A 13,969-nucleotide genomic window follows, 5' to 3' on the forward strand; every position below is an offset into this window, starting at 1 on the left:
TTATGCCAATAGCATAAAAATTGGAATTCGAAAATTGCTATCGTCTTTAAATAAACAGTTATTTAAATTCCTGTTACCAGTATGTGTATGGGGTGGTTTTTCTTGTTATTAATCTAGCAGATGAGCTCATAGCTAAAGCAAACCTAGCATAATATACCTTCAGTCTCTTACTTTTTCATTACCCCTGGTATCCTGCTTTCTTCGGTCCTGGAGTTCTCAAAGCAACTAGCAGTCAAATTTCACTCACACCACGCCAATATATTTTTGTTCCCCAACTTAAAATAACAACAATAGCATACCCGTACCTGTTACAGAGGGCTAATCCATTCTTGGTCTGCATGATATTATTTCAGAAGAAAGTAAAAGCTGGTAATGAAATACCAATCACCTGACATTCAAATAAAACTGAAGAGGTACCCAACTTAAACATGAGTTTCCATTCAAATCTGAAGAACTCCCAACAAATGTACATTAATGGATGAAATTAATTCACTTTACAACCAAGAACATCTAACCTGAAGCTAATTCAAAAGTTGATAAGTTTAATCCTGTCAGAGATGCTTTTGAAACTTTCAGCTGACACAAGGACAAGACAAAAATAAATATATAAATAGATAAAAATAAAAACAACTTGCATTATAATTTTCAGCGAGGTGCTAGTCTAACACGAGCAAAACAAAAACCTTTCAACACGAGACACAACGGCATTTAGTTTTATGGTTAACCAAGTTATTACCAGTGTTCAGTGACTCATGGAACCAGAGCGGAGCATCATTTGTGGAGGATGCCTTTCTTTGGCAGTTTAGGTTTCTTCGGAGCCTGAGTCTAAAGATCACAACATAAAACTAAAAGTGAGAAGAGACATACGATAACACGAGACTGAACTGAAAGGAGTTATTTGGGTGGAAGAATGAAAATCAACCTTCTGCTTTTCCATAGCCTCATAATCTATCCTGTCCTTCCAAGTGCTCTTCCGCAACTTGATTGGACGATTTCCAACATATTTCCCTGCAATATTTCGTCGATAAAAATTTGTAGCATGAGTAAATTAGTTTAGTATAAAAGAGGTACAGTCTGCATAGATGTACACATATCATATGACATTTTAACTGCAACAACAAAGATATACAGACCGTTCATTTCTTTCAATGCTGCTGTAAGGTCCGAAGCATTTGAAAAACTCACAAATCCGTAACCTTTAGTTTTGCCAGTCCTCTTGTCCCTCACCACCTGAAGAAAGAATAATAAAATTATATCTAGTCATAAACATCCGAAATTCTTCAGTTAACAAGAAGGAAAGATCATCTTAGCTCATTGATATTTCTGGCACCCACTTCAAGTCAACTCTAAACTCAGTTGAGGTTTCTCGAGTTTCAGCTATAAGGAACTAATCATTTAAAACAATAAAAGAAATTAGTATATAAATTGAACATCAAATATTAGAACCTAAGCCATTAACTAGCCATCAGGGAGACACACGACACTACAGTTAAATACAAGGAAATAATGATTCTCTCAGAATTCATAAAGCTTTCCAGAATGCTGCCAAAGATCAGATTGATCACTGATTAAAACTAGTAAATTATGATATTGCGAAATTGGGATGAACAGACTTCAACATTAAACAGTGCAACCAAAACTGCACAGAAAGAAAGAAAATAATAAATATTGATAATTTCAAGCAATGCCAAGCTACTCACTCTTGCCATGTTGAATGACTGAAATCTTGCAAATGCTTTTGTAAGAACATCATCATTGACTTCATTGCCCAGATCTCCACAAAATAAACGAAAATCATCTGCACAAAAGAACCAAAAACAGAAAAACTAAATGAGGAACACTGCAAACTAAATGGGTGTTTTCCACAGCTATTTTCCGAGTTTATGGCCATAATAATTGAAGGCAGTCTAAATATCAACAGCAAAAAGGACCGGAGTTGAGTGATTAGCCATACAAAAGAGTAGATGATGAGTAAAATATGCACAAATGGATCGTTGTACATAATACAAGCATACAGATGTGTGTGAAAGAAATACATGGTACACACATCTCTGTGCAGTCATAAGCCCATCTTCATTGATAGCGCGTCCAAATTCTTCCCCAACTTATAGTCATAGTCCATGATCAAATTTACTTCAAGTCAAATTTCCAATACAAATGGAAAATTTGGAATGTCTTTATGTGCCTCCAAAGTCCTTTAACAGGCATCCAATCTGTCTTGACATTGTCATATATAAGATTTTTCTAAATTACAAAAATTCCACTAACGTATAATCTAATTTGATGTTTTACCAGCAACATGATTGACACCTTACATATTTCCTTTTTTCTTTAATTTGATACTATAAAAAAAATTGTTTATAAGCAAAGGCACCATGTCACGGATGTCATGGGTAAGGTTGCTCTATTCTAACATAGGTGTCACAGATTTGGAACAAGGAAACAACACCCGTATGCAGGGGTAAGAATGTGTACATCGGACCCTCTCTAGACCCCACAAGTAATGGGAGCCTCATGCATTGGCTTACCCTATTTTATCATGTTCCCTTGGGCCTAACAGTCAAGGAACAGAGAACTGTCAAAATTTTTGAAAGTTGATACATCACTTGTAGAACACATATATTTGGAAGCTATGCCCAACATCTAGGTAACACAGATACCTACAGTGCAAACCCCAAAATCTTTCCACAAATATCTACAGAATGCCCATATTACAAATCAATAAATATTTCTTTGCTATTAGTAATTATATGCCTCAATCAGCATTGCATTGGATTTGAAAGCTTGAACTTTCTTCATCTTTGCTACACTCCATTATAATTCTTCTCGCCCTTAAATCTCTACCTAAATTAATGCAAATCCAGAATTCTCACCAAATCATTTGGAGGCGTTTCTCCAAGCATGATCCCAAATATCTCCCATAAGGGTCTGACCATCTTTATCCTCCACGTATCCAGTGTAATCTCAACGACCAGTGTGTCATGCTATTTCAGGCTTGTTACAGAGAATCATATAGTCTTGCATGTTTTGCCACATTAACTATTCTACTATTTGAAATCTATATTGTACTCCTTTGCAGTACATGTTTTGGAGGTATTGCTCAAGAAAACCTCCACCTCCTACCGCTCCCTTGTGTATACATCTTTTATATTTTACCGCTCCATTTTGGTTGGTTTTTTGAATGACCCCATCAAGGATCCTGCATGGAGTCATTTGAAAATATTTGCTATCCTATGCATTTTGCCTGGTAAATGTTTCAGTTTCTTCAACTGACAAAAAAAAATACTCCACTCTTTTATTCTTTGTACAAACAATTAGAACATGTAAGCCCACAATTGCCTCACAAGAGGATGATTGCTGGTAGTCAGCAACATGTAAAACAGCTATAGGAATGATAAATTCGAAAAATAATAACATAGATGAAACTGCAATCAAGATGAATTAGAATTTATAAAATCATAAAGAAGCTATATATATATATATATATATATGTATATGTATATATATATACATGTATATGTATATATATATACATATATATGTATATATATATACATATATATGACATCATGCTCTGACATATGGTAACTCCGCTTTCTACTCTTCCCGCGCTAAGAAAACTGCCAACTCAAAAAAGAAGATGTGAACTAAAAATCTACAAAAATGGAAGGCAATTTTAAAAGAAACAATCATTCAGACAAAAGATCACCGGAGACTTCTCAACCATGAAGAGTGTGTCTAAAAGCACCAAATAAAATTACTTTTGTCCTTAGAGAGAATGGGATGATCATGAGAAAATGTTATACAATCATCATGTGATGCCAGTAGTCAAAAAAGTATCTTAAAACAATTCAGAGGTGCCAGTTAGGAAATGTGCCATAATGTATATCAGTCATAAAACCCCACCTCCTCAACACTGCACATGGAGACTGGAAATGGGGACAAGATGACAATTTAGAAGTAACAGATGGGCCAAAACAAAGAAAAGAAAAGAAAAGAAATGGAGAACGAAGGCAGGACAGAGCTGAGTATGAAAGATCACTGAAGGTTCTTTAGAACCATGAAATATCTCCAGTACTTCCAGGAAAGGTTAGGAATCTGTTCCCATGGTATAAAAGAATGAAAAGCTTGGAAGATCATGAGAAGTTATATGATTGTCAGATTGCAGCAATACTCGAGAAACTTCGGCATAATTTCAAGATGCATATCAGTTGGGAGAGAAGGAAAAAAGAAAATGTTACATGCTTATGAGTACAAAGATATCTACATAGTTGGTAATGGAAGTGCAGAACTTTTATGTGCACTATTTTTAATGAGTGTATCCAATAAATTTTAGGTACAACACCAGCAGATAAAAGATATTACAACTTGGATAGTTTTGTTATTTTCAACAAAAGCACACGCAATATCATGCAAATATGGCCCACCTTATGCAAAAACTAGTTTTTCTTGGGAAATAAAAAGCAAGATGGCGAGCGAGGGAGGGCAAAAACAGAGAGAACTTCGTTATGCACAAGAAACTGATATCATAAACCAACTTGTGGTGTTTGAGAAGTGAATCGAGGACTCTTATGAAATAACATGTATTTGTATAAAAATGGATAGGACGAAATAGCATGCGCGTATCATAATGGAAAGTTCTGACACACCGTAACATTATATAACATTTCATATATAACCATGCATTAGCACCCACATGGCTCACAACATTTTCTTTACATATACACAGTTTTTTGGATAAAAAAGTTCTTAGCAGTTCTGACGCCACTCCTTAATTGTACCCAAAATCTCCACAGTAAACAATGACATCATTTAACTAAAATAACTCTTAAGACTAAGCCAAGTGGTAAGAAATAATATTTACGACAACATCACCTGGCCCACCTAAATCCCTCCAAAGAAATTTGAACCAACTTCATGTGGCTTATATGTGTCAAGTCTTATACTTGCTGTATTTATGGGCTGTCATCAGATTCTTGCACCACGTTCCACAAAACCCAAAGAAGTAGCACTTCTTGTTCAGGAGCAGAATAAAAAATAGCAGTGGGAAACATACAAAAGTCAAAGACGAACTCAACTTACATCAAGTTAATGCAGGGATGCACAAAACAGGAGCGTGTGAGAGGCAAGGATAGATCTATTATTCCGCATGACCAAGACAGTTACAACAGACGGATTAGTGTTCAAAAATAAACCTAATAACCCAGTCACAGCCAAAACCAGGATGTGTTTAAATATAAATAAAAAAGAAGTCGAGTAACTTGGTTAGAGTTCATACTTTCAGGCCAATCTGCTAATGTTGGATCCTCCCAGGTCTGGCCAGCTGCTTTACGAGGTATTGCTTTCTTTTTTGTTTCTGCTTTATGCTCAATTTCACTGCTTGCAATAGCTGCTTTTACACTTGCCAGAGCTTCTGGTGTAATTTTTTGAGCATCCTTTTGGAACAATTGCTGTGCCTATTCATAAATTAAACCACAAAGCCATGTCATAACAGAAAAAAATCATGATTGTGACAGCATAAATAGATTCATCAAAGTAACAGCAACAGTATAAGAATAAATACATAACCATTTCCACTGATATACTCGTTCTTCAATCTTAGGGGATAACAAAGCCATCAAAGAGTCAACGGCAAAAAGAAAAAGCTACAATTTTCTAGCTGGCATCCAACAATTTGTTGGCAACCAAATACATCGAAGGTAACATGTTCTTTTAAAATTCAGAAAAAAGAAAAGCAGATGCACAAGATGATTTCACCTAATTATCAAACATTTTGAGCTCTTGATCAACCATGAAGCGAAAAATAGACTGGCGAATCCTGTTGGGATCCCACGCACGCTGCAGAAAAATCAAAACACAACGGAAGGGACATGCACGAGATCCCGTTCATCGCATGAACGTATTTTAAAACCGTCGTTCGTAGATAGATTAGGATTAAAAACTTTTTACAATATTAGGAAGACCAGATCTTTACCTTGTGTGGGTAGATGATCACCACAAATCTGATGATCGTGAAATTATTGAAGGTTCGCTTGAAGCCGCACACACGTTCGGCCTCTACAGGTATCCACACGAGGCAGAGGACCAATCTAAACACCTGAATCTTTCCGGAGTGCTAGCTCCCTTGCAGAGATTTGTTTTGATGGCTGAAGTTCTCCCTTTTGCAATCCACTCTTGATTGATTTGAGAGAAAGAACAAAGGAGAAAAGGGAAGAAGATCAAAACACCCCTTGCAGCCTTTTCTTTTGTTCTTATGGTGGAAGAAGGAATAGAGGAGGAAATAGCCCACAAGCCTTCCTCCTTTTGTGTTGCTTGCGGCTGAAACCCAAGAGGAAGAGGAGAGGCTTTCACGTATATCCCAAGAGGAATCCCTTAGGAGGGGTGCCGCAAGCCCTCCTTTTCTTTTATCCCTTTTTAGGAGCTCAAGTCTATCTCTAAGAGAGAAGGGGCGTAGCTCCTTTAGGAGCTCGTATGATACAGTCCTTCTATCATGGATCCCTACAGGACGGAGGTCATAGATAACTCGTCAAACCCCATCGTCTGTCATATGTCTGAATTTATTCGACTGAAGTTTGAGAGTGGAAAACTCCTTTTTCATTGTACATACAGCCCCGGCCGAGGTCTTACAAACTTAATCTTATAAATCACATAGGATCACTCCTTATCTATCAAAATTGATAGATTTCTTGTAGGTGCATACCTTACTTCTACAGTGAACCTACTGCAGCCAATCTATACCACAATCCACAAGAACCTATATGGCTAGAGACCATGTATACGTGCAGTCAAACTACAGCAATCTCACTGTGAATAGCCGAAGCACTGCAGGTCAAAGAACTAGTCACACTACTGCAATATCAAGTAAGTCACTGACGAGTGAATAGACATCCAAGTGACTTCTTATTTTGGTCAAGCTCAGTATCCTTGTTCTCTAACAAGCACCTGCACTATCACTTCAGTGTCTCTACACTATGGACTCGAGACTCGTCCACCCAAAAAGAAAGTGATCTGTGCACTGATCTCATCGGATTGATCACCGTCCTCGTGATGATCCATCAATCAAGAGCATTTAGAAATTAATAACCAATGATACATGGCTTAAATTCTCAACTCTTGAGAATATGCATCATCTTATTAATTTCTTGGACGATTCATAGACACATACACAATATGAATGCACAAGATGCCCATTTATTAATCAATAATAATAAAGTCAAGTACAAAACTATGCCCCAGAATTAATAATGTGCCAGCCAAATTAGCTTCTAGGGCATATATCTAACAAATCGAACCTCTAACACAAGAATATTTCAAATGGTAAGTGGAAATAAATACAGACTACATGATAATGCAATTCAAGAAACATAATATTCAACATAGCATCTGCAAACTTCAGATTGCATGTTAAGCTGCTTCAGATTTCTACAAGACCATGATATAATTTTGTAACCATAGGCAGCAAATTTGGAAAAGCTATGGCGAATTTATGATGAAAAGGTAACGTTTGGCGGTGAACAAATTTTACACGACTTCCTATGACATCCACATGTGCATTTATCTCTCCTCAAACACAAAAGTAAATTCTACTTTAGCATAACTACATAATATTGTAAAGTAACAGGACACTTAATGTTGCCAAGGTAAGCGAACCCCTCTATACCTGGAATCAACTATATAAATAATTGGATTTTTTGCGTACATGTCCTCCTATATATTAAAATTTATATTAATACATTTCTAAAATTGATATTTGCATGTATGCCCTTATAAAATACTTGTTTTGCATGTATACCCTTTTTTTTTTCTCTTTTCTTGCATATAGAACCAGCCAATCACCCTATGTATCTCTTTGCTGCCTATTTTCATAGGTCTAACATTCACTTCAATATCTATTAAAATTGCAGTCCATAATCTCATTTTATTTTTGTTTTCTGTGGCTTCCTTTAAGACTCCCTCTTCACTATTCCAGCAAACATTTATCTTGTCTTCCTTCCATCGATCAACTTTATGTCATCTACAGATGACATGCACCAGGATTTATCTTTCAGAATCTTAGAAATAAATTCACCTATGGCCGGAGAGAGAGCGAAAAAAAAAACGCCCCCAGCACTGACACCCTCCAGTTTTGTAGGAAAACGTGCCACAAATTTCTTCAAATCAGTATGTGCTAACAAAAAGACGCTTTCTCATTCTTTTTGCCACCTCTTCTATTTGTATCATCAGAAACAATCAAAAAACAACTTTCCCTTCTTCTACTCAAATAGGTTTTGTAACAAATCATGTAACAATCAAGGACATCGTTGGTTCCATCAAATCACCGATTCTAACACGGGCAAAATAAAAAATTCCCCAAAAGGCAGCTAGAAAAAACCGATAAAATCAACCATCTTAACTGGATCCATAACAAGATCATCCGCACATATTAATTACTAAACAGAACAACCCTAAAACCCTCTTCCCAGCGGTCCTCTCGCTTGGTCAGCTCTTGGCCAATCTCTGCATTCGAGCGATTCGTGCCATCCTTGGTTCTGGCTCTAGTTGTCGGACATTTCCGACACTCTCCCGGTGAGAGATAATAAGGACAACCTTATTTTTCTCTTCCAGAAGAGTTTTGAAGGAGATGCCGCAAGGTCCGTTTGCCCATATGCATCATCAACGCATCATGAGATTCATCAAATCTTGATAAATATATAATTAAAGATCAAGATATCCTCCAAAAAAAGAGGAGGAGGAGAGCTATACCTGCTGGTATTGGGGAAACGGATACACGGCGGGGTAAACCGGAACAACGGCCGGCGCCGGCACCGCCGGGAGGTTGATGGCCGGGGCGTACTGCTGATCGGTGGGCTGCTGGACCGTCCCGTAGGCGTTCTGGAGATGGAACGGTACGGGGAAGTAGATCGGGGCAGGGTACACGAACTGGGACGCGGCGGAGGAATTCGAAATTGATTCTGCCGCCATCACCGCCGTCGATGGAGCTGAGGATGGGATCGAATTCAAGTGAAGGAGAGAGGGATTTGATATAGGGCTTCTGGATCGATGCGATCGAAGAAGAAAACAGCCTGGGGTTTTGGAATGGATTTCTCGAGAGGATAAATTTCAAGAAGGACGACCGGAATTTATAAAGGAAAGGATGTTCCAGAACCGTCGGGAACACGTGGCATGCCTGGGCGCCACGAGTGACAAAAGTAACGGGATGTGGGCGGTGGGCTCCGTGCACGAATCATTAAACATTGCTTCATTGGCGAAGTAGCACGATTTATCAAAAAAAAAAAAGCTCGCCACCCAATTCTACGATTTCATGAAACAACCCACCAATTATCGTACAGAAAAATTGAAATAGAGAATAAAATATGTATTCCTTTCCTCAATTACCATGTTTTTTTTTTTCCGAATGGTAACCAGAAAATTCTATTTTGCGGTAACCACCTGGTTCTTTAAGCTGCTTTCTCTAACATTGCTCTTCTAACATGGCTTGCTGAACCTGTAGAAATTTCTTGGAGTTGGTATTAGGTAAGGTTACCTACTTCAACTTTCGCGTGATGATTTCTTTAACCTCATTAAAATCTAATACAGACCTTCAATTATTCATGCTGCATCTTGATCTGCTTTTTTTTTTTTTCCTTCTTAATCTTCCTTCTGAACTCTGTAGATGTAGTGGCAATTTGCTTTGTATGCTTCTGTGCTTACAAAGCCTGCATCTTGCTAGGATTTGATGTGTACACTATTAGCCAACATGATCTAAAATAACCCTCCCTTAAGCATATCAACATTTTTTTGTTTACTGAGATCATTCGCTTATGCAATTAGTTGCCACATCTTCTTAGTGGCTATCTTGAACAAAAATGTGATTTTTTTATTCTTTAAAATCAATAACTTATACTTACTCTATATTTTGTAGTATTATTTTTCAGTTAGTTTGGGTCAAGGTGGAAATAAAATGTAAAAGTTGCATTCTTTGCAATTTGGAAGGTTAGTTGCTCTGCAGGCTACTGCTACACCCTATTGGTGATGGCACGAGTTATTTCCAATCTAAAAACAATGATAATTTGCTTCCTTTCTCCTCTTATTTCCAATCTAAAAACAGTGATAGCGGGATTTTCTGAATGTAAGTTGCTGGTAGATGTATAGTTCATGATGGAATAATTAAACTTTAATCCGTAATCATACCTTGATTCGCTAAATTTATCTTGAACTTTGAGATGCGTGCAATTTGATCTGCAACCGCGATCAACATGAAATAACTCTGGTCTAAACAGAGATTAGCATAGAGGTTTTCTGGAGAGAGAGCTCTTAATGTGTGTGTAACAACTCAGAATCTCACCCAAAATAGCTAGCCGAAAGATATTATTTGGGTTCCTTGATCCTGTATAAATACCCAAAATCTACCCAGCGAATAACCAATGTGGACTAAACACACGCCCGCACGAGTCCTCACATACTCCTCTTGTTCAAGCCCTGACGTTCTCGTCAGACTAAGGGTTCAAATCTATTCAAATCTAATTACAAATACTACGATTGGCCCGTGGTCAGTCCCAATGAATCCGTGCTGCAGTGTCCCCTAGTCCACATAGGTTATGGGCCGGGTCCGCTCTGATACCATTTGTAACAACTTAGAACCTCACCCAAAATGGCTAGCTGGAAGGTATTATTTGGGTTCCTTGATCCTGTATAAGTACCCAAGATCTACCCAGTGAATAACTGATGTGGGACTAAATGCACGCCCACACGGGTCCTCACAGCGTGCGTTAGAGAAGGGGTCTAACAGGCTATTTATTGCTCTCTCCAGGGACCAAACGCCACAGGTGGTTGCACCTATGAAGAGTCACCCAAAAACTTCAAATCGAGTTTGAGCTTAAATGTAGAGCTCATTTATTTTGCGTGCCGGGCTCGAATTTGTCATTGGTTCGGCCCGGCTTGAGTTTGAGCACAAATAAGACTTGAAACGGAGCCCGAATTAATTTGTTTTTGTATATTGTTATTTAGAGAGTACATTGAGGAAGTAAAGAACAAATTAAAATGGATTTAGTTGAGAATAATTTATGATGTATTATTTATTTATGTTATTGGAGAGAGTTTAATTTTTAACTAGTTTATTTACTTATCAAATAATATTATGAAATATTAAACTTCAATTGGGTTTGGATCGGACCTATTTTTGGCCCAAATGAGTAATTCGTGCTGGCCCAACCATGTTCAGGCCAGATTTGAGCCCGAGCTCGGATCAGGCTCGGATCTGGATTATTCAAAAACTTTTAGGCCTAAGCGCGACTTAAGGCCCGAAAAAATTCTGGCCAGGTTCGTGTTGGGCCCGGCCGGCCCACTTCCAGCTCTACAAAAGGGCGTGAGATACATGCCGTGGAGTCTCTCGCAACGGCTACAAAGATCCGCAACTGGTAGCCTATATAAAGGGCAGAGCCGCTTCTTCCATGGCTCGCTTAATTCTCCCTCCGTCTTCTTGGAGGTCGGTCGGTAAGCGAGCGTTTGGTTCTCAGGGCTTCTAGCGCTGCTCCTTTTCTCTCTTCTTGGCCTTCTTCTCCTTCGGCTTCTCCTACCCCTATTCCATGTTTTCTTGTTCTCGAGCCAAACACAATCTTCTTGGATATGGTGGGTGAATTCGTAAGGATAATTCTTGTTCTTTAGTTTAGCGTTGGTCTTTGTTAAAACCAACTCCCATCTCTCCTCCTCTCCTCTGCTTGTCGTCTTCTCTCTTCTTGAACGGGAGGCGAGGCAGTTCTGGAGGGTCTGCTGCAACCGATCTGCAGCCATCTTGAGCCGGAGAGGTCGCAACCGGTCGGAGGGGCAGAGAAGGGGAGATCCTCCGGGCCGTCGATTCAAGAATTCGCCTGAGTCTCTCCCGGTTTGCATCTCCTATTCTCATCTTTCTTCTTCTTTTTCCTCTTCTTGCTCTTCCAGGTGGCCGTGATGTTTCGTCTCTTGTTCTCGTCCCTTTCCCTTTAATCTTTTCTTTTCTTTCTTATTGCTTTACAAGAAGAGGCTGCGATGATTCCGGGCGGACGGTTTGTGGCAATGTGAGGCGGAAAACAATTAATGCCAAACGGCAAGGCGATCTTGGATGGGCTGCTGCTGTCTAGCAGGCAACATTTTGCCGCCGATTTGGTTGAGTTGTAGGGAATATTTAAAGTAACGGCGCAATGTTGGATTCGGTGGTGAATCTGAGCCTCCTTTTTTCTTCCCCTTCTCCACTTTTCTAATATCTGTTCTTATTCTTTCCCAAGATTTTATTTTTCAACGCTTTTTTAACTTCTTTCCTATAATCCGATTTTAATGATGAGTTGTTCCCGTGGCTCCTCCAAAATTCATTGGTTTTGGAGGCTGGTGAATGATCGGGGATAGGGATTGCGTCAATAGTAGCTAGGGTTTTGAGAGAACCCAATTCCTCAATTTATTTTTAAAAAAATGTTGTTAAAAATCTCGGAAAATTTGCCTGTTCCACAGTGCCCTCAATATTGAGTCATTTTCCCCCATCTTTTTTCATTTAATTTGTTTTTACGCATGTAGCAAGGGTTTTGATCTTGCATTGGCTTCCTTTTTTCCTCAATTACTTTGTAGTCTTTTCCATCTTCTTTACAAAGTGAAAATTTTATCAACTTCATTCCATGTTCTGGTTTTTCTAGCATTGCTCTTCTAACATGGCCTGCTTAGGGGCTGTTTGGGCTTTGTGGCATCTTCATGCTGCATTATTTTTTTAAGTCTATATGAAGGTGTTGCAAAAACCTCAAGAAATTTCTATGGAGGCTGTGTTAGGTTAGGTTACCGACTTCAACTTTTCCTTCATGATGTCCTCAATCTCATTAAAAATCAGGACAACCCTTCAGTTATTTATGCTGCTTCTTTATCTGCTTTTTGTTTCCCTCTCTTCTTAACCTTCCTTCTGAACAATGCAGATGTAGTGGTAATTTGCTTTGCTCTCTTGGTTCTGTGCTTACAAAACACCTTTTATGTAACTTGCTTTGCTCAAACCAAACACAATGTTCTTGGAGATGGTAGATGAATTCGTAAGGGTAATTCTTGTTCATCAGTTTAGCATTGGTCTTTGTAAAACAAACTCCCATCTCTCCTCCTCTCCTCTGCTTGTCTTCTCTCTTCTAGAATGATAGGCGAGGCAGCTCTGGAGGGTCTGCTTTCCTGCAGGCAACCGATGTGCAGCCATCTTGAGATGGAGAGGTCGCTGGGTGGAAGAGCTGAGAAAGGGAGATCCTTTGGTCCTGTCGATTCAAAATTTCCTCTGAGCCTCCCATTTTGGATCTGCTATTCTTCTCATTCTTCCTCCTCCTCCTCTTCTTCTTCTTCCTCTTCTTGCTCTGCTAGGATGATGTTCTTGATGTGTACTCCATTGGCTAACACGATCTAAAATAACCCTCCCTTGAGCATATCAACATTTCTTGTCTACTGAGATCATTCGCTTATGTAATTATTTGCCACATCTTCTTAGTGGCTATCTTGAACAGAAATGTGTTTTTTTTTTAATTCTTTAAAATCAATAATTTATACTTACTCTGTATTTTATAGTATTATTTTCCAGTTAGTTTGGGTCAATGTTGAAATAAAATGTAAAAGTTGCATTCTTTGCAATTTGGAAGGTCAGTTGCTCTGCAGGCTTAACACTGCACCCTACTGGTGATGGCACAAGGTTTCTGATAAGTGGGGCCAAGTAAGCCTTTCCTCCTGCTCAACTCCGCAAGCCATTTTTTTGTCTCCTTTTCATTTTTTGTTATTGTCATATCTTATTCTTGTGTCAAAAAACTTATGAATTTTTTAATTGCCATGGTCATTTCCTCCAGTAAAATTTAGAGGCATATGTTTTGTGGTGGTCATGATGATGCCCTTCGTCTAAAACAGTAATTCTCTTACTATTAATCCATGGCTGCTTTTTCGCGGTGGAGGTGGAAGGTGCTGTCGATATCCCTTCCTTTCTCCTCTTCTTTCCCATCTTAAAATAGTGATA

The 13,969-nt window shown here is 38.6% G+C and overlaps 1 protein-coding gene across 2 annotated transcripts; it reads right to left on the reverse strand.

Moving 5' to 3' along the window:
* Window positions 1-414: 414 nt before the first annotated feature.
* LOC103716071 (uncharacterized) lies at window positions 415-9,098 on the reverse strand. 2 transcript variants are annotated; one of them, XM_008803926.5, is made up of 7 exons: window positions 8,743-9,089; window positions 5,279-5,456; window positions 1,701-1,798; window positions 1,134-1,230; window positions 923-1,008; window positions 737-825; window positions 415-576 (listed from the first exon to the last, which is right to left on the reverse strand). In XM_008803926.5, exons 1-6 carry the CDS (start codon window positions 8,959-8,961, stop codon window positions 772-774), a joined length of 732 nt encoding a protein of 243 aa, XP_008802148.2. In that variant the 5' UTR covers window positions 8,962-9,089; the 3' UTR covers window positions 415-576; window positions 737-771. The 2 variants fall into 2 exon arrangements, with proteins under 2 accessions (XP_008802148.2, XP_038972544.2); XM_039116616.2 differs by having other exon boundaries at window positions 415-825; window positions 8,743-9,098.
* Between the last annotated feature and the right edge of the window lie 4,871 nt (window positions 9,099-13,969).

This window comes from Phoenix dactylifera, chromosome 3, assembly GCF_051530095.1.
Source record: "Phoenix dactylifera cultivar Ajwa chromosome 3, Ajwa_hap1_PhDact_Kaust_v1.1, whole genome shotgun sequence".
In the NCBI taxonomy this organism is placed as follows: Eukaryota; Viridiplantae; Streptophyta; class Magnoliopsida; order Arecales; family Arecaceae; genus Phoenix; species Phoenix dactylifera.